Below are 20,221 nucleotides of genomic sequence, written 5' to 3'. Positions count from 1 at the left end.
TCCTGGGCGCGACAAGAGTGTTTTCGTTCACAAACCCTTCAGATGGCTCTCTAACTTGCCTGACAGGCTTACCCGGACTCCTACAGCTATGCATACAATTGTTTACAGTCTCCCAGCCGCGAGAGGCATGGGAAGCTTAAGATATTCAAATAGTATAGAGCCTCTTGGAGAGTTAGAAATTGTTAGAATAGAGCTAGTAGAAGATTTCATTGTTGAGCCAATGCTTGCTGCCAAGCTTCCACATCCCCTGTATTGTATCCTTGGAAGTGTATTAATTAATATAGTTGGTATGTAGAAAAAATAAGTAGTGGCCTTGGTGTTAACAACTTTATACCCTTAAGGTAATAAATTCTTTCCTTTGTTGTAAACCCACTGCACATCTGCCCTGTAGGAATGCAACTTTATCTAACACCTTCGGAGGATGGCGCCAAACTTTAAAATAATTACTCTTAGAGAAAATAAGTCTTATGGTTGACAAACCTTTATCAGAGTCATAAAATGTTAACAGGCCTTCTGGCCAGAAGATGATGTAAATCACAGAAACTATTTGTATACGATAAGTTTGCAGAAAAGAAACACTGGTTTCGATAAGGATCAAAGACTGCTGACTTTGCATGATTTCACACCCCCTATTATCCTCTATGTGCAACTTAGGGTATAAAAGCCCCTGTTGAAAATAAATCTATGGGCCTTGCTCACCGAAGCTTGGTCTCCCCGTGTCGTTCTTTCTTGTTTCCTTTTCCTCCTTTTCTCCTCTGTTCTTCCTTCATGCCAAAATAATTTGGAGCACGGGGGTCCTCTGCAACCACTTATTTGCCTGGGCTTCTAAGACCCACTCGAGAAGGTGTCTAAGGTGGGGCACCTTCCGCTATTTGAGAGGGCGCCTGCAGCCTCTGTGGTCAGAGCAAGTTTGGTGTCACGAACTTTATTGATTTCCCGTGTAAACCAGTTATTATTGAGCATCTAATAAATCTCTCAGCCTTTGCTATACCTTAATCGCCAACGCCGTCATCCTGAGGGAATCCCTGGATCCAACCGGGGCTGGACCCCGGCACACCTCAGTATCTGCTTCCAGAGGCCCCAACTTATGATACAGTCTGATCTTGCTGTCAGTGAGGAGCAGCACTTGGGTTGTAATAATGAACACAACTTGAACCAGCTGAAACAAACATGGGGATTTATTATAAGGATATTTGGGATATCTCACAGAAAAAAATCCAATAAGTCCAGGCAGGAAAATGGCAGAGATGAACCCAGACTTCAAGACAAGAACCAGATCCTGGAACCCAGCCAGGATGCTCATGACTTGGCTTCCATGGTGGCTTCACACTTCTCTCATTGCAGCTATGCCTCCTCATGTGGTAGAGAACACAGCCACTGACACCACTCACATTTATGTACCAAAGCTTCAGTTGTTAAAATTATATAGACAAACAAGAGAGTCCTAGCTTTCCAGAAGCTTCCTAATGGGAAAGATAAAACATGCAACGATTTTATCACCAGTGAAATACATGTACAGGTTCACATAGGTTGAATAGGTATTTAACAAGGAACAAAGGCATTTCAGTGGCAGTAGATCGACAAAAAAGCACACACACACAAAAGTGTAAAATGAGAGATTGTAGAACTCTCAAATAGTTTAAGAACGCAAAAACAAAACAAAACCAAAACTGTAAGAGGAAAGATAAAGTATTCAGAAATTATGAACAGGTATGGTTTTGTATAAAAGTCCTCATATACCATGAGGATATTACAGCTTAAGTCCACAATTTGTGTGTGTGTGTGTGTGTGTGTGTGTGTGTGTGTGCATGCACACACATGTGCTCAGTCATGTCCAACTCTTTGCAACCTCATGGACTGTAGCCCACCAGGATCCTCTGTCCATGGGATTTGCCAGGTAAGAATACTGGAGTGGGTTGCCATTCCTTCTCCAGGTGGATCTTCCTGATCCAGGGACCAAAGCCATGTCTCCTGTGTCTCCTGCATTGGCAGGTGGATTCTTTACTGCTCAGCCACTTGGGAAGCCAAGTCTACAATTAGCCATATGGTATTTCAATACAAGAGTGTATAGTCAGAATTGCATCTTAAAATAACTAGTATATATATAAGTGCAAAAAATGGACTGAAAGGATGAAAAGGGCAAAAAATATGCATACAGCTGCAAAAGTCATGGATGAATTAGTTAACTGGCATGCAGGCCAGCACTAGGTGCTCAGCATCTGAAAACTTGTTGGTATTATGTTTGTAGGCTAACAAACTCAATGAAATTGACAATCTGGGCACATACTGGAGTAAATGACCAAATGACTGAGATCTTGAGTGTAGAGTTCAAATATCTATGGATGTATACTTTGCTATGTAATGCAGATATTGGTAGATATGTCTGGTATTCTTTGGGTTCATTTCATCTCAGGGTTATACATGTGATCAAAATGTCAAAGGAAATCAAAATATCAGGAACATATAGACCCATACAGATAATGGTGTCTGAAAATATCAAAGCCCACAAAGAAAAACTGAACACAAGGCAATCCTGGTATAGGTCTCAGAATTCATAGATAGGACCTCCAGAAGATCCAGTACTTAGTGTAAGGAATATAATAGAAAGTATGCCCTGCAGGATTGTTTCCACACCAGGGGAGGAACCTGGGTGGTGAAAGAGGAAAGGGAAAGAGATGCTCCTCCTCTCAATTATTGAGCTTCACAAAACCATAGGTAAATCCAGCCTAACTTTAAAATTGGCTTTCTTCTTGATGCAGCATTTGTAGTAGAATCAGTGAGGAGAAACATATTTTTGTGGTTTACCAAGGTGTCTTAAAAATGTAACACTAAGAATCTCTAATTTCAGAATCAGAGGCCTCTTGTGGCCCTTCAGAAGACAAAATGCCAGGTGAGTTCTACACCACACACTTGGGATGTGGAACATCAGGTATTTTGATAAACAAAAGCCCTGCTGCCAGCATCAGCCCTGGCACGGGATGACTGACATCAGACCCTTAGGAATCACATTCGCCCTTGGGATTCAATCAAAAGGCCAGTGAAGTTTCATCATCTCATAAAGGAAGTTCTACGATTAACTGCTTAATAGTTCAAAAATAATCTAGAACAGGAGTGAGAAAAACTTGGAAGTTTTTAGACAACAGACTCCTGGGCCCAATCCAAGACCCAACAAGTCAATCACTGGGCTGAGGAAAGAGACCCAGGATAGATGGAAAAGAAAAAATGGAAAACAACAACAACAACCCACAAAGTAAAACACCACACTGTAACTACTTGTTCTTTTACATAGGTCTGTTTCACCAACCTGGTAAAATGACCTTAAGGTATTAGTGAGAAAAGTCCATACATTTATGTATGAATAAAAATTTGGGAAATAGGATTTTGTTGAAATTCTGGTACAATAGTTCATGAAATTACCCTCATTTATTTAATATTCCAATTTTACAACAATGATGTAAAATTGTAGGTAAAGAAAAAAATGCTGCTAGAATCAAAGTTACCAAACACCACACTGTTAAAACGACTTGCACATGAGAGAAGACCTGATTTTTCCAAGTGTGGAAACTAGACTAGACTTTTCTGATTTTCACCATCATACAAAAAACATAGTTGATTTTGTCGAACAACATTATAGAGAAATTACTACAAAAGTCTAAATAGACGTAGGCATGGGTCATGCATTTCCAGAAGGAACACCCTTATAAAATGGTAAGCACACATGGGAACTTTCTCTTGTGCATGATATGACAGTTGAAAGGCAAGTGAAACACAAATATTTCCAATGATGAAATAATAAAAAGCTTGTTTTCTGATACCTGTCTGGTAATCACAGAAATCTGCAGGAAGGCAAAATAGGCTTCCTGGGATACATAAAAAATATGGTTCTCACCACAAAATCTTCTGTCCTTTATATTCTCTGGATAGTGACTCTCAAATAACTAGTTTCTTCATCTAATTTTTACAGGATATTTTAGAAAACACCAAAAACATAATAGCAGCACACAATATTCATGACAATTCATCACAGTAAATTAAAATACAAGTTGTTCTTGGGTGACATAACACTTAAGATACACACACTGGATGCATGGAGGTACCTCGTTACACAAGGAGGGCATTCTGCTCCAAGTTAATGCCACTGAGCAGGAGTGCAGAGCCACAGTGCTCACTCCTCACAATTCACTCGTACCATTCTGCAGTTCTACACTAGAATACTTATTAACAAGGTTTTATATAAACTGTTTCTCAGAGTCTAGGATCCAAAAGACTTTATATAATGTTGGCTTTTGCTACTAAAGAGAAAGGTCACTGACAACAATAGAGCCTTTTATAAACTAACAAATCATAAGGAAATGTGTTGATATTACATGCTACTTACTGAGCAGTAAGACATGTCCTATGAGTTACCATTTTTATAGTATTATTAAAATAGAAAAACCAGTGGCACATAGTATGTCTTGATAGACATCAGAGGCACTACAAGGCATGTACATCTCATGCTCCCAATTACATTACCATCTGTAATTCCAAAATACAAAACACAACCTGTGACACAGGAAAATAAGCCATAATTATATACCATGGAGAAATTTTGTATTCCAAAGACTCAATTTATTGACGTTTTTAGAAACTTCATACTTGAGCCTTAATATAATTTAGAACCAGTTATTTTTGGTACCCATGTCTATAAAGAGTGCATGGCTTTCTATTATAGCATTATTTCAAGGGGCATGTATTTCTAATGTCTTTAAACTGTTAGGTACACCCACAGGACACAATATGGTGGGGTTACTTGCCGAAGATTGTCCTATATTTAGTATTTTCAAAGAATTCATTCCTGAGGGCATCTTCTTATGTACAATGAGCTGTTATTTCTTGATGAAAATATCACCTCACTTGCTGTATTCATGAAGTTTTCCTTAACTCACTGGAATAGGGTTCATTTTCAGTGGTAATTTTTCCAATGGCTAATGAAATTTGATCTCTGGAAAGCTTTCTGATAGTCACAGTATTCTTTTGTACTGTTAATTTTCTACTGTAAAAGGTTTGATGACAGTTTGAAAGCTTTCTGAAATCCACTGCAATTCATAGGGTCATTCTCCCTCTAAGGAGTCTAATATAATAAACACATTAGTCTGCTGAAAGCTTCCCTGACATAACCTATTTAGAGTTCCTAACTTAAAAGTGTATTCAGACATATAAAGTGATGTAACTATTATCTGAAAGATTTACCATAACTGATGAAGATCTCTGTCAAAGACTAACATTAACACCATTCTTAGGATTTCTTTACTGTATGAGTTCTCCGATGATTAATGAGCTGTGACTTTTGGGAGAAGGCTTTCCCACATTCACTGCATTGAAAAGGTTTCTCTCCTGTATGGATTCTCTGATGATTAACAAGCTGTGACTTCTGAGAGAAGGCCTTTCTACATTCACTGCAACTGTAGGGTCTCTCTCCCGTGTGTGTCCTCTGATGTGGTATGAGGTGTGACTTCCTAGAGAAGGCTTTGCCACAGTCGTTGCATTCAAAGGGTTTCTCTCCTGTATGTGTCCTCTGATGATTTATGAGACTTGACCTCTCCCTGAAGGCTTTCCTACATTCACTGCATTCATAAGGTTTTTCTCCTGTATGAGTTCTCTGATGTCTAATTAGTTCTGATTTTTCAAAGAAAGCTTTTTGACAAAGACTGCATCCATATGGTTTCTCTCCTGTATGAATTCTCTGGTGAGTATTGAGCTGTGACTTCTGGGAGAAGGCTTTTTCACAGTCCCTGCATGCATAAGGTTTTTCTCCTGTATGGGTTCTCTGATGTGTTGCAAGGCTTGACTTTTCACCAAAGGCTTTCCCACATTCACTGCATTCATAGGGTTTCTCTCCTGTGTGTGTCCTCTGATGTGATATGAGATGTGACTTCTGACAAAAGGCTTTCCCACACTCACTGCACACATACGGTTTTTCTCCTGTATGAATTCTCTGGTGATTAGTGAGGCTTAATTTTTCACTGAAAGCTTTCCCACATTCACTGCACTCGTAGGGTTTTTCACCTGTATGAGTTCTCTGATGCCTGACAAGCTGGGATTTCCTACTGAAAGCCTTCCCACACTTAGTGCATACAAAGGGTTTCTCTCCTGTGTGTGTCATCTGATGTGATAAGAGGTGAGATTTCTGGGAAAAGGCTTTCCCACACTGGATGCATCCATGAGGCTTCTCTCCTGTATGGGTTCTCTGATGGTTAATAAGACTAGACCTCTCTCTGAAGGCTTTCCCACATTCACTGCATTCATAGGGTTTCTCTCCAGTATGAATTGTTTGATGTCTAATTAGCTCTGATTTCTCAAAGAAGGCTTTTCTACAATCGCTACATCCATAGGGTTTTGTTCCTGTGTGGGTCCTGTGATGTGTGACAAGCTGTGACTTCCTGCTGAAGGCTTTTCCACATTCTCTGCATTCAAAAGGTTTCTCTCCTGTATGAATCCTTTGATGATTGATGAGATTTGACTTTTCACTAAAGGCCCTCCCACATTCAGTGCATCCATAGGGCTTCTCTCCTGTGTGTGTCCTCCAATGTGATATGAGATGTGACTTCCGGGAGAAGGCTTTCCCACACTCACCACATTCATATGGTTTCTCTCCTGTATGTGTCCTCTGATGGGATGTCAGCTGTGACTTTTGGGAGAAGGCTTTCCCACACTGGCTACAATTGTAAGGTTTCTCTCCCGTATGAGTTCTATGATGTGTAATAAACTGTGACTTCTGGGGGAAAGTCTTGCCACATTTACCACAGCCATAGGCTATTTCTCTTATATGTCTGCTCTGATGTTTAATGAGACTTGATTTCTTACTGAAGCGTTTCCTACATTCACTGCATTCATAGAGCTTCTCCCCTGAACGACTTCTGTGATATATGATGATCTGTGACTTCTTATAGCTAACTTTATCACATGCATAGTATTTTAACCAAGTATCAGTTTCCTCAGTCTTGGTATGGAGAAATAATTTATCAAATATGTTTAAGTCAGCTGGTTCCATTCTTCCATAGTTTGCTTTCGGAATAAGAAAATCTAAATGATGTTTTAAAATTAATCCATCTATGTCACCTTCTTTGTTTGATTTCCTTAAAGGAATAAAGTTCATGCTCAGATTAAACTTTTTTCCAAGTGCATCACATTCATGATCTTGTTTCATATTTTTAAACTTCTTGTTATCCTTGTGCCAAGTCATGTGACCATTTACTTGAAAGACTTGATCTATGAAGGAAAAAAAAAAATCCCATAAGTCTTTCCATAGTCGTGTTTATTGAATAAAAACCTAGAAATGCTATTTGAGGGAACTAATGCCTTTTAATGTTTAGTTTCCTAGTATGACTGCAATGTCTAACCTCTAGGTATTGAAAAACACTTTAAACACTGTAAACAAGAACAGAAAGCAGACAGTAGATTAAGTTTAAATGAAACTGACCACCAACTTGGAGCAAAGGGAGTAACTGCTGAACAGGCTACATGGGCTCACTCCACAGGTCCTCAGTGTCATCTGCCCCCCTTCAGCCACACTCAGAGGACACTGCAGCTCAGGCCAATTGTGGGGCCCAACCAGCGTGCCCACATCGCTCCACCATGAGATGGAGAGATGGGCTGCAAGTGCATTTTGGGGCCATGTGCAGGGATGCCAGATACTCTGGAGCCCTAATATTCCCTGGGGCAATACTCAGTCACTGAGGGACAGGAGGCAGAGTGTGGTACTAGCTTTCTGGTTCCTCAGAGGGTTCCCAGAAGCACACTGTTCATGCATTCCTCTCTCACCCCATCTCACTTCCCCTTCTCCCACTAACACTGTGGAGATCACAGTCCCACTAAGTATCTCAGGGTCTGCTTTTGAGGCACCTTGAATTAAGTCAGTGTCACACAATAGGAAACGAGGAGGAGGGCCCAGCTGATCAGAGCAGTGCTGGATGCTTGGTGGTGCCACGTAACTCACAAAAGAAGGTGAGAACTGGGATCTACACTAGCTAGTAATTTGGGAAGTTCAGACTAGCCTTAGTTTTAAGTGGGAATAGAGAAGTCTTTCAAAAGATGTTTTCCAAAGGTAAAAAACTTAGTAAAAAAAAAAAGGTAGAAAAGAGGTAATTCCATATACTCCATGTCTAAGCTACAGAAAAAGCACAACAGAACTTGACCAACTAGGGGAGAAGTGGACCAACAGTTTGGGAGGAATGATAATCCACTTTCTGACATAATAAGGCTGAACAGAGAGGGTTTCACATCAGAGACACCCAAAGCGAGGAAAAATAAAGCCCTGATGGTCAAGCACAGGTGTCTTTGACCACAGAGAGAAGGGAGGACAAAAGGAGATTAACCACATCAGGAGACAGAATACCTAACAAGAAGTCAAAGTCCCAGATGTGAAAGACTGGGAATAACGTCATGGGCCAAACCAGCTGGAAACATTTCACTTCAAGCTACGAGCAAAGAAGCCACATGTAATGTGATTCACTTCAGTAGCTCATGTTAACTGTCCTGAATCACCGCTAAGGGTTTGAGATTTTGAACAGAGCCCTCTAAGGCACATTTCAAGGATGCCAACCACCACCCTGCTGAGAATGACTTCCACCTTCTCTCCTCTGTCTGGTCTTCATACACTCACCTATTGAGCCTGAACTTGGAATTTCTCCATCTCCTGTCCATGGGTCTTCTCCTTGCTCCAATTTAAGGATGACACCAGGTTTCATAACTTCATACCCTGTTCAGGGAAAATCACAAAGACCTTGGCCCCTACTGCATGGCCTTTGAGGCCTCTGAAGAAGGAGCAAGGTTTGGAATTAGTTGACCCAGTGAAGCCACCCACATGAATACCAACAAAGTAAACAATCCTCAGAGGAATGGTAACAGTCTTCCCAGTGGATAATATGGTCTAAGAATCTTTGATTTCTATAACTCAAGTCCAAAACCATAAACCCTTCAGAGTCTCTGTAGTTGGTCTGCTCTGGTTCAAATTCAGGCTCATTTCCTAGCTGTCAGGCCTTGGGAAAAATACTTAACTTTTTTCTTTGTCTCAATTTCCTCATTAGAAAAAAAAAAAGAAAAAAAAAAAAAAAAGTGCAACACATCTGCCACACAGGATTGCTCTTACAATTGAGTCAATATAAGAACAATATGTGAAATTCGGTAAATTACATGCCTCAGGAGCTTTGTTGTTGTTCAGTCACTCAGTCATGTCCGACTCTTTGTGACCCCATGGACTGCAGTATGCCAGGCTTCCCTGTCCTTCACCATCTCCCAGAGCTTGCTCAAACTCATGTCCACTGAGTCAGTGATGCCATCCAACCATATTCAATCTTTCCCAGAATCAAGGTCTTTTCTAATGAGTTGACTCTTCACATTAGGTGGCCAAAGTATTGGAGCTTCAGTTTCAGCATCGGTCCTTCCAATGAATATTCAGGATTGATTTCCTTTAGGATTGACTAGTTTGATCCTCTTGCAGTTCAAGTGACTCTCAAGAGTATTCTCCAACACCACAGTTCAAAAGCATCAATTTTTAAACACTCAGCCTTCTTTATAGTCCAACTCTCACTCACATCTATATATGAAAACTAGAAAAACCATAGCTTTGACAATATAGACCTTTGTTGGCGAAGCCTCAGGAGCCTAACTACAACTATTACTATTAGCTTCAGAGGCGGCACAATGAAATTAAGACTTCATTATTGGAAAGTGAGGTTCAAATACTTTCCCTGGGACTGTCATAGTCCAAGAACTTTGATCTCTAAAATTTAGGTCCAAATCATTAAAAATTTTGCAAGTCCCAGAACTCTCAGAAACTAAAGAAGAACAAGCAAGGTACTAGATACAATATGAGGTCTTCTGGGAAGTTTTTCTTTTTTTGGCCATGCCACAAAGCTCTCAGGATTGTAATTCCCTGACCAGGGATTGAACCCAGGACCCCTGAAGTAGAAGCACAGAGTTCTAACTGCTGGACTGCCAGGGAAATCCTGGGTAGCTTTTCTTACCTAGTGACACGAGACTGCTATAATTCTCCAACATGACATCCTTGTATAAGTCCTTCTGATGGGGGTCCAGTAGCTGCCATTCCTTCTGGGTGAAGTCCACAGATAAATCTTCAAATGAGAATGACCCCTGTAAGAGCACAATCCTAGTGAATCAGAAGCAGGAATCACCAGGTGATGTAGGAAACAAGTACCAGAGCTTAAACACATCATTCTTATCATGGCAAGTTACAGAATGTCTATTGGGTCCCAACTTTTGCACTCTCTTTTGTGAGATAAAAGGCAATTATGCATTCTTTCATCCTCTCATTTACATGAGAGCTGAAATACATGACTTTAAATTTTCCAAACCACCAACAAAGTTTTCATTGAATGTCAAATTTGGCACCAGAAGAGGCAGTGACAAAAGAAAGATAATAAAACAATATCCTCAAAAACTTCTTAGGTTGTAGACATACACAAATATGTACACTTATAAATAAAGCAAGCTGCTTTAAGAGTTGAGGCAGAAAGGCCAGTGAGGGCATGACATGGGTCAGAGAGGGAGCCCAGCACTCCATCTATGGTCATATCAGTCTCTATTGAAGAGATGATACATGAAATAAAGTTTTAGGAAATTAGTAGTGGTTTCCAGAGAAAAGGGGGTACAAAAGCATTCTGAGTGACAGCAGATCCAAAATGGGGACCCAAACTGCTAGGGGTAACACAGTATAAACAGTTCAGTCAGACAAGGTCACAGGGTACATTGTAGTGACTGGACTGCAGGCCACAGTAGGAGCAAGGCAGATGTGGTTACCATATCACTGCTGACAATTAGCCATTAGAGCTTTTACAGGATGGAAGTGATATAACTTAATTTAGGTTGCAGAAAGATATCCAGATATTTTAAAAATTAATTTTATTTATTTATTTTTATTTTTGACTGCTCTAGATCTTTGTCGCTGTGCGTGGCCTTTCGCTTGCTACAGTGCACAAGCTGCTCAGTGAGGTGGCTTCTCCTGTTGCAAAGCACAGGCTCTAGGGCATGGGCTTTTGGTAGTTGTGGCATGCAGGCTCTAGAGCAAGCAGGCTTAAGTAGTTGTGGCTCGCAGGCTCTGGAGTGTAGGCTCTGTAGCTGCATGGGCTCAGTTACCCCATGGCATGAGGGATCTTCCCAGATTGGGGATCGAACCCCTATCTCCTACATTAGCAGGCAGATTCTTAACCAATGGACCACTAGAGAAGTCGTGATATCTGGATTTTAAATCAAGATGGATTTCTGTCCCAAAGTCTTCTAAGATGACAAGAAAGCATAAACATACTCTTTTAAAAATTCAAAATACCACCAGAAAATAAGAAACCTGACTGTAAACAGCACATCACACACTTTGAGAGTGATGAAAGGGAAAAATCTACAATCAAGAATACTCTGCCTACCAAGGAATCTTGTTCAGATTTGACAGAAATCAAAAACTTTAAAGACTAAAGAAAACCTAAAAGAATTCAGCACCACCAAACCAGCTTTACAACAAATGACAAAGGAATGTCTCAAGGTGAAAAAGAAAATTAAGAAACGAGAAAGTCCACCAGTAAAGGCAAACACACAGTAAAGCTGGTAATCCACACATAAAGCTGGTAAGGTTAAAAGACAAAGCTTAAAATCATTTATCAATAAGCAGTTAAGGGATCATAAAATAGATGTAAAATATGGTAACAACAGTAATTGTGAGGGGAGGAGAACACAAATGCAGGCTTTAAAAAATGCATTTGAAATTAAAAAGATGAGCAACTTAATCACTTATATATACAGATTGCTATACAAAGACCTCATGGTAACCACAAATCAAAACATCTGTAATAGATATACACACCAGAAAAGAAAAAGGGATACAAGCCTAACATTAAAGAGAGTCATCAAATCACAAGAGAAGAGAACAAAAGACAGGAAAAAGGAGACCTACAGAAACAAATCCAGAACTTCTGTGTCACAAAAGAGGGCACTATATAATAATTAAGGGATGAATCCAAGAAGAAGATATAATAATTGTAAAAATGTGCACCTAACATAGCACCTCAATGTATAATGCAAATGTTAACAGACATGAAGGGAGAAACTGACAGTAACACAGTAATGTGCTGTGCTGCTGTGTTCAGTCACTTCAGTCATATCTGACTCTTTGCAACCCTATGGACTGTAGCCCACCATGCTCCTCTGTTCACTGGATTCTTTAGACAAGAATACTGGAGTGGGTTGCCATTTCGTTCTCCAGAGGATCTTCCTGACCCAGGGTTTGAACTTGCCATCTCCTGTGTCTCCTGCATTGCAGGTGGATTCTTTACTGCTGGGCCACTGGTTTTATATATTACACACACACACACAAACACATAAAATAGGGGACTTTAACACCCCACTTACATCAATGGACAGATCATGTAGACTAAAGAATCAGTAAGGAAACACTGGCCTTAAAGAACACATTAGACTAAACTGGTTAATATAAACATAGAGAACATTACACTCAAAATCAGCAGAATATACAATCTTTTCAAGAGCATGTGGAACATTCTCCAGATCACTGCAAAACAAGCCTACATAATTTTAAGAAAACTGAAATCATATCAAGCATCTTTTGCAACCACAACATGGTTGAAGAAATCAACTGCAAGAAAAAAAAATGCAAAAAATACAAGCACATGGAGGCTATAATATGCCAGTGATTTAATGGACCACTGAACAAATCAAGGAGGAAATAAAAAAAAAATACATAGAGCCAAATGAAAATAAAAACATGATGACCCCAAACCTACGGGATGCAGCAAAAGCAGTTCTAAGAGAGAAGTTTATAGTGATACAAGCTTACTTCAGAAAACAAGAAAAATCTCCAATAAACAAGCCAACCTTACATGTGAAGCAACTAAAAAAAGAAAAACAAAATCCAAAGTTAGTAGGAAGAAATCATACAGATCAGAAGAGAAGTACTTGAAATAGAGATAAGGGAAGAAAAAAAAAAGGAAAAGATCAATGAAACTAAAAATTGGTTTTTTGAAGAGACAAAACTGACAAACTTTTAGCCAGACTCATCAAGAAAAAAGGGGAGAGGGCCCAAATCAATAAACTCGGAAATGAAATTACAACAAACACTACAGAAATAGAAAGGCTCACAAGAGACCACTACAAGTAACTATATGCCAATAAAATGGTCAACTTGGAAGAAATGCAAGAAAAAGACATACAGAAAGGAAAAATGGTTGTCTGAGAAGGCCTTACAGATAGCTGAGAAAAGAAGAGAAGCTAAAGGCAAAGGAGAAAAGGAAAGATATACCCATCTGAATGCAGAGTTCCAAAGAATAGCAAGGAGAGATAAGAAAGCCTTCCTCAGTGATCAGTGCAAAGAAATAGTGGAAAACAATGGACTGGGAAAGACTAGAGACCTTTTCAAGAAAATTAGAGATACCAAGGGAACACTTCATGCAAAGATGGGCTCAATAAAGGACAGAAATGCTATGGAACTAATAGAAACAGAAGATATTAAGAAGAGGTGGCAAGAATATACAGAAGAATCATACAAAAAACATCTTCCTGACCCAGATAACCATGATGGTGTGATCACTCACAAAGAGCCAGACATCCTGGAATGCAAAGTCAAGCAGCCCTTAGGAAGCATCTCTACGAACAAAGCTAGGGGAGGTGATGGAATTCCAGTTGACCTATTTCAAATCCTGAAAGATGATGCTGTGAAAGTGCTGCACTCAATATGCCAGCAAATTTGGAAAACTCAGCAGTGGCCACAGGACTAGAAAAGGTCAGTTTTCATTCCAATCCCAAAAAAGGGCAATGCCAAAGAATGCTTAAAGTACTGCACAATTGCACTCATCTCACACGCTAGCAAAGTAATGCTCAAAATTCTCCAAGCCAGGCTTCAATAGTACATGAACTGTGAACTTCAAAATGTTCAAGCTGGATTTAGAAAAGGCAGAGGAGCCAGAGATCAAATTGCCAACATCGGCTGGATCATCGAAAAAGCAAGAGAGTTCCAGAAAAACATCTACTTTTGCTTTATTGACTATGCCAAAGTCTTTGACTGTGTAGATTACAACAAACTGTGCAAAATTCTTCAAGAGATGGGAATACCAGACCACCTTATCTGCCTCCTGAGAAATCTGTATGCAGGTCAAGAAGCAACAGTTAGAACCAGACATGGAACAACAGACTGGTTCCAAATTGGGAAAGGAGTATGTCAAGGCTGTATACTGTCACCCTGCTTATTTAACTTCTATGCAGAGTACATCATGTGAAATGCTGGGCTGGACGAAGCACAAGCTGGAATCAAGATTGCAGAGAGAAATATCAATAACCTCAGATACGCAGATGACACCACCCTTATGGCAGAAAGTGGAGAGGAACTAAAGAGGCTCTTGATGAAAATGAACGAAGAGAGTGAACAAGTTGGCTTAAAACTCAACATTCAGAAAACTAAGATCATGGCATCTGGTCCTATCACTTCATGGCAAATAGATGGGGAAACAATGGAAACAGTGACAGACTTTATTTTGGTGGGCTACAAAATCACTGCAGATAGTGACTGCAGCCATGAAATTAAAAGATGCTTGTTCCTTGAAAAGCATCTTTTCAAGAAAAGCTATGACCAACCTAGACAGCATATTAAAAAGCAGAGACATTACTTTCCCAACAAAGGTCCATCTAGTCAAAGCTACAGTTTTTCCAGTAGTCATCTATGGATGTGAGAGTTGGACTATGAAGAAGGCGGAGCACCAAAGAATTGATGCTTCTGAACTGTGATGTTGGAGAAGACTCGTGAGTGTCCCTTGGACTGCAAGGAAATCAAGCAAGTCAATCCTAAAGGAAGTCAGTCCTGAATATTCATTGGAAGGACTGATGCTGAAGCTGAAGCTCTAGTACTTTGGCTACCTGATGCAAAGAACTGACATTAGAAAAGAGCCTGATGCTGGAAAGATTGAAGGCAGGAGGAAAAGGGGACAACAGAGGATGTGATGGTTGGATGGCATTACCAACTTGATGGACTTGAGATTGAGCAAGTTGCAGGAATTGGTGATGGACAGGGAAACCTGGAGTGCTGCAGTCCATGGGGATGCAGAGTTGGACATGATTGAGTGACTGAACTGAACTGGAAGCAATGGACAAATTCTTAGAAAAGTATAATCTCTTAAGACTGAACCAGAAAGAAATAGAAAATATGAACAGATCAATTACCAGTAATGAAATTGAATTAGTAATTTAAAAACTACCAACAATAAAAGTCCAGGAGCAGATGACTTCACAGGTGAATTCTACCAAACATTTAAAGAGTTAATACCTATCCTTGTGAAACTATTCCAAAACTTGCAGAGGAACACTTCCAAACTCATTCATGGTGCCATCATCACCCTGATACCTAAACCAGACAAAGGTATCACACACAAATAAAGAGAATTACAGGCTGATATCACTGATTAACATAGATGCAAAAATCCTCATCAAAATACTAGCAATGTGAATCCAACAATATAGTAAAGGGATGGATCATACACCATGATCAAAAGGAGTTTATCTCAGGGAGAGAAGGATTTTTCGGTATCTGCAAATCAATCAACATGATATACCACATTAACAAACAATAGAATAAAAACCATATAATCATCCTAATAGATGCAAAAAAAGCTTGTGACAAAATTTAACACCCATTTATGATAAAAACTCCACAAAGTAAGCATAGGGGGAACATACCTCAACATAATAAAGGCCATATATGACAAACCCACAGCTACCATCATATTCCATGGTGAAAAGCTGAAAGTATCCCTTCTAAGATCAGGAACAAGACAAAGATGCCCACTCTTGCCACTTTTATTCAACAGTTTTGGAAGTCCTAGCCATGGCAATCAGAGAAGAAAAAGAAATAAAAGGAGTCCAAATCTGAAAAGAAGAAGTAAAATTATCAGTTTGCAGAAGATATAATACTATACATTGTTGTTTAGTTGCTCAGTCATATCTGACTCGTTTGCAACCCCATGGACTACAGCCCACCAGGCTCCTCAGTCTGGGACCACATGGGATTTCCCAGACAAGAATACTGGAGTGGGTTGCCATTTCCTTCTCCAGGGTATCTTCCCAACCCAGGGACTGAACACTTGTCTACTCTTAAGTCTCCTGCAGTGCAAGCAGATTCTTCACTGCTGAGCCACTGGGGAAGTCCCTGATACTATACACAGAAAGTCTTAAAGATGCCACCAGAAAACTACTAGAACTCATCAATAAATTTGGTAAAGTTTCAGGATACAAAATAAATACACCAAAATCCATTGCATTTCTATATACTAATAATGAAATATCAGAAAGAGAAATTAAGGAAACAATCCCATTTACCACTGCATCAAAAAGAATAAAATACCTAGAAATAAACTTATCTAAGGAGGCAAAAGACCTGTGCTCTGAAAACTACAAGATGCTGACGAAAAAAATTAAAGGTGCTACAAATAGATGGAAAGATACACTATGTTTTCTTGCATTGGAAGAATCAATACTGTTAAAATGACCATAATACCCAATCTACAGATTCAATGCAACCCCTATGAAATTAGGGCATTTTTCACAGAACTATTACTAGAACAAATAGTATTAAAATATGTATAGAAACATAAAAGACCCCAAATAACCAGTAAAGAATCTTTAATAGAGCTGGATGAATCATACCCTCTGACTTCAGACTATACTACAAAGGTACAGTAATCAAAACATTATGGTACTGGCACAAAAGCAGACATATACATCAATGGAACTAGATAGAAAGCCCAGAAACAAACCCACACACTAGGGTCAATTAATCTTCAACAAAGTAGGGGAAAACATAAAACAAAGAAAAGATAATCTTGTCAATATGCAGTGCTAAGAAAACTGGGCAGTTACACGTAAATGAATGAAAGTAGAACCTTCTCTAACACCACATACGAAAATACACTCAAAATGGATTAAAGACCTAACTGTGAGACTGGATACTATAAAACTCCTTGAGGAAAACACAGGGAGAATACTTTTTGATATAAACCTCAAAAACAGTTTTTTGGATCTGTCTCCTAGAGTAATGGAAGTAAAGCAAAAATAAACAAATTGAATCTAATTAAACATAAAAGCTTTTGCACAGCAAAGGAAACCAGAAACAGCATTTAAAGACAACCTACAGAATGGAAGAAAATATTTGAAAATGATGTGACTGACAAGGTCTTAATTTCCAAAATATACAAACAGCTCATAAAGTTCAATATCAAAAAAACAAACAATGCAATCAAAAAATGGGGCAGAAGACATTAGTAGACATTTTTCCAACGAAGACATATAGATGGTCCAAAAGCACATGAAAAGATGTCTAATTATTTTTTTTTAAAGTGCAAATCAAAACTACAATAAGGTATCACCTCACAGCAGACAGAATGGCCATCATCAAAAAGTCTAAAATAATAAATGCTGGAGAGGGCATGGAGCAAATGGAACCCTCCTACACTGTTGGTTGGAATGTAAATTTGTGTAGCCACACTGGGAAACAGTATGGAGGCTCCTTAAGAAACTAGTAATAGAGTTACCACAGACTTGGCAATCTCCCTCCTGGGCATATATCCAGAAAAGATGAAAACTCTTATTTGCAAAGATACATGCACCTCTTAAGTTCACAGCAGCACTATTTACAATAGCCAAGACATGGAAGTGACCTCAATGTCCATGGAAAAATGAATGGATAAAGATGTGGTACACAGTGGAATACCAGTCACAAAAAAGAATGAAATCATGCCATTTGCAGCAACATGGATGGACCTAGAGATTATCCTGCTGAGAAGTAAGTCAGACAGAGAAGGACAAGTATTATATGACATCACTTATAAGTGGAATCTAAAAAAGTAATACAAATGAACTTATTTATAAAACAGAAACAAACTCACAAATATAGAAAACAAACTTATGGCTACCAAAAGGGAAAGGACGGAAATGTGAAGGGATAAATTAGAAGTTTGGGATTAACATATACACACTACTATATATAAAATCCCATTGACAATCAACAAGGACCTGCACAGGGAGCTATATTCAATATCTATAATAACCCGTAATGAAAAAGAATCTGAAAAAGAATATATATATGCATATAGATATAAACGCTATAACCTGAAAGTAACACAACATTGTAAATCACCTATACTTTGATTAATAAAATACTTATAAGTGATTGTTCATATTAGTACTACTGATAAAAATTATATTTATATAACAAATGTACCAAAAAGTATAAATATTCCAAGTGTCCATCAAGTGGTGAATGGATAAATAAAAAATGATATATTCAACATAATGGAATACTATTCAACAATAAGAATGTGTTTCTGACATATACTAAAACATAGATGAACCTCAAAAATACTATGCTAATTGAAAGAAGCTAGAAACAAAAGATTACACTTTTATAAAAATCCATTTATATGATATTTCCAAAAAGAAAACCTGTATAGACAGCAAGAAAATTAGTGGTTGCTTCAGGCTGGGGATGGGAGGAGGAACCGACTGCAAATGTCACAAAGATTCTCTTGGGATTATAGAACCCTTCTAATACTGGATTGCAATGATGGTTATACAATATAAAGTTACTAAAAAAATTACTGAGTTATACACTTGTCAGTGATGTCAGTGGATACTACTGACATAGTTCAATAAAGGTGTTAAAAAGATAACAATATTAATCAATTTATGCCAACATACATGACAACTTAGATAAAATAGATATATTTCTTGAAAGACAATGTACTCAAAAGTGACAGAAGAAAGAAGGTCTGAATTAGTCCTTTAACTATTACAGGAATTGACCCTCACAATTTAAAACCTTCCTTCAAAAAAACCACAAGTTTTAGATGGTTTCAGAGGTGAATTCTTCCCAACATTCAAGGAATAAATAAAATGATCTCATATAAATTCTTTCAGAGAATAAACAGTGCAAACTTCTCAATTCATTTTATAAGGCCAGCAGACCTCTAATCCCAAATCAGACATGAACACAACAAAAGAACATTACAAGCTCTTAGAGAATCAAAATTCCTAATAAAGTGTTAGCAAATTGAATTTAGCCATGCAGAAAAGGGGCTTCCCTGGTGGCTCAGACAGTAAAAAATCTGCCTGCAATGCAAGAGACCCGGGTCTGATCCCTGGGTTGGGAAGACCTCCTGGAGAAGGGAATGGCTATCCACTTCAGTATTCTTGCCTGGAGAATCCCATGGACAGAGGAGCCTGGAGGGCTACCATCCATGGGGTTGCAAAGAGTTGGACACGACTGAGCAACTAACACACACACATGCATAAAAAGTATAATGTGGCCTGACCAAATGAGGTTTCTTTCAATTATGTAAGATATTGATTCTGAAATCACTATTATATTAACAGAATAAAGGAGAAAAGCCATTATCATTTCAAAATGCAGAAAAGGCATATTGTGAAAATCTGTTCATTGTAAAATACTATCAACAAACTAGAAATAGAAGGAAATTTAATCTGATAATCATAATCTATAAAATATGTACAGCTAGCATCATACTTAATGGTAAAACACTGAGTGCTTGGTCTCTGAGGACTAGAACAGCACTGTCCAACAGAATTTCTTGTGATGACAGAAATGCTCATATCTATACCATCCAATAGGAGAAGGCAATGGCACCCCACTCCAGTACTCTTGCCTGGAAAATCCCATGGATGGAGGAGCCTGGTAGGCTGCAGTCCATGGGGTCGCTAAGAGTCTTACACGACTGAGCGACTTCACTTTCACTTTTTCACTTTCATGCATTGGAGAAGGAAATGGCAACCCACTCCAGTGTTCTTGCCTGGCTGACGTCTATGGGGTCGCATAGAGTTGGACACGACTGAAGTAACTTAGCAGCATACCATCCAATATAGTCACTGACAGCCACCAGTGTCTACTGAATATGTCAAAGGTGACTAGAAACTGACTTTTATATTTTATTTAATTTTAACAGTATGTGAAGCTAATGGGTATAGGTTATACAACTGGTTTTTGTGCCATTTTTTTGGGATGGCAGATTTCTGTGCTATTAGTGGTGGGTCCCTCCTGAGTTTATGGAACAAGGTAACTCATGGTGGGCTGCTGGAGTCTCCAGGTGGGCACTGGCCATGCTGGAAAACCAATCATTGGATTGGAGGGTTGGGGCTTTCAGAGAGATGCTATCAGTCC

The 20,221-nt window shown here is 38.9% G+C and overlaps 1 protein-coding gene across 9 annotated transcripts in view; it reads right to left on the bottom strand.

Moving 5' to 3' along the window:
• Positions 1 to 1,160: 1,160 nt before the first annotated feature.
• Positions 1,161 to 20,221, bottom strand: part of LOC109571051 (zinc finger protein 26) — a 70,830-nt gene continuing 51,769 nt past the window's right edge. For 5 of the 9 annotated variants that reach the window (XM_070769230.1, XM_070769231.1, XM_070769232.1 and 2 more), the window contains 4 exons: positions 15,730 to 15,918; positions 10,008 to 10,134; positions 8,645 to 8,740; positions 1,161 to 7,251 (listed from right to left, as the gene is read on the bottom strand). In XM_070769230.1, the coding sequence (XP_070625331.1) occupies positions 5,279 to 7,251; positions 8,645 to 8,740; positions 10,008 to 10,134; positions 15,730 to 15,783 (2,250 nt within the window). In that variant the 5' untranslated portion in view covers positions 15,784 to 15,918 and the 3' untranslated portion in view covers positions 1,161 to 5,278. The remainder of the gene's footprint in view (positions 7,252 to 8,644; positions 8,741 to 10,007; positions 10,135 to 15,729; positions 15,919 to 20,221) is intronic. The other 4 variants (XM_019977186.2, XM_019977188.2, XM_070769234.1 and 1 more) reach the window with 2 other exon arrangements.

Source organism: Bos indicus, chromosome 17 (genome assembly GCF_029378745.1).
Source record: "Bos indicus isolate NIAB-ARS_2022 breed Sahiwal x Tharparkar chromosome 17, NIAB-ARS_B.indTharparkar_mat_pri_1.0, whole genome shotgun sequence".
Taxonomy (NCBI): Eukaryota; Metazoa; Chordata; class Mammalia; order Artiodactyla; family Bovidae; genus Bos; species Bos indicus.
Note: the sequence above shows the minus strand (reverse complement) of the source record. Positions and strands in the feature narration are given on the sequence as shown.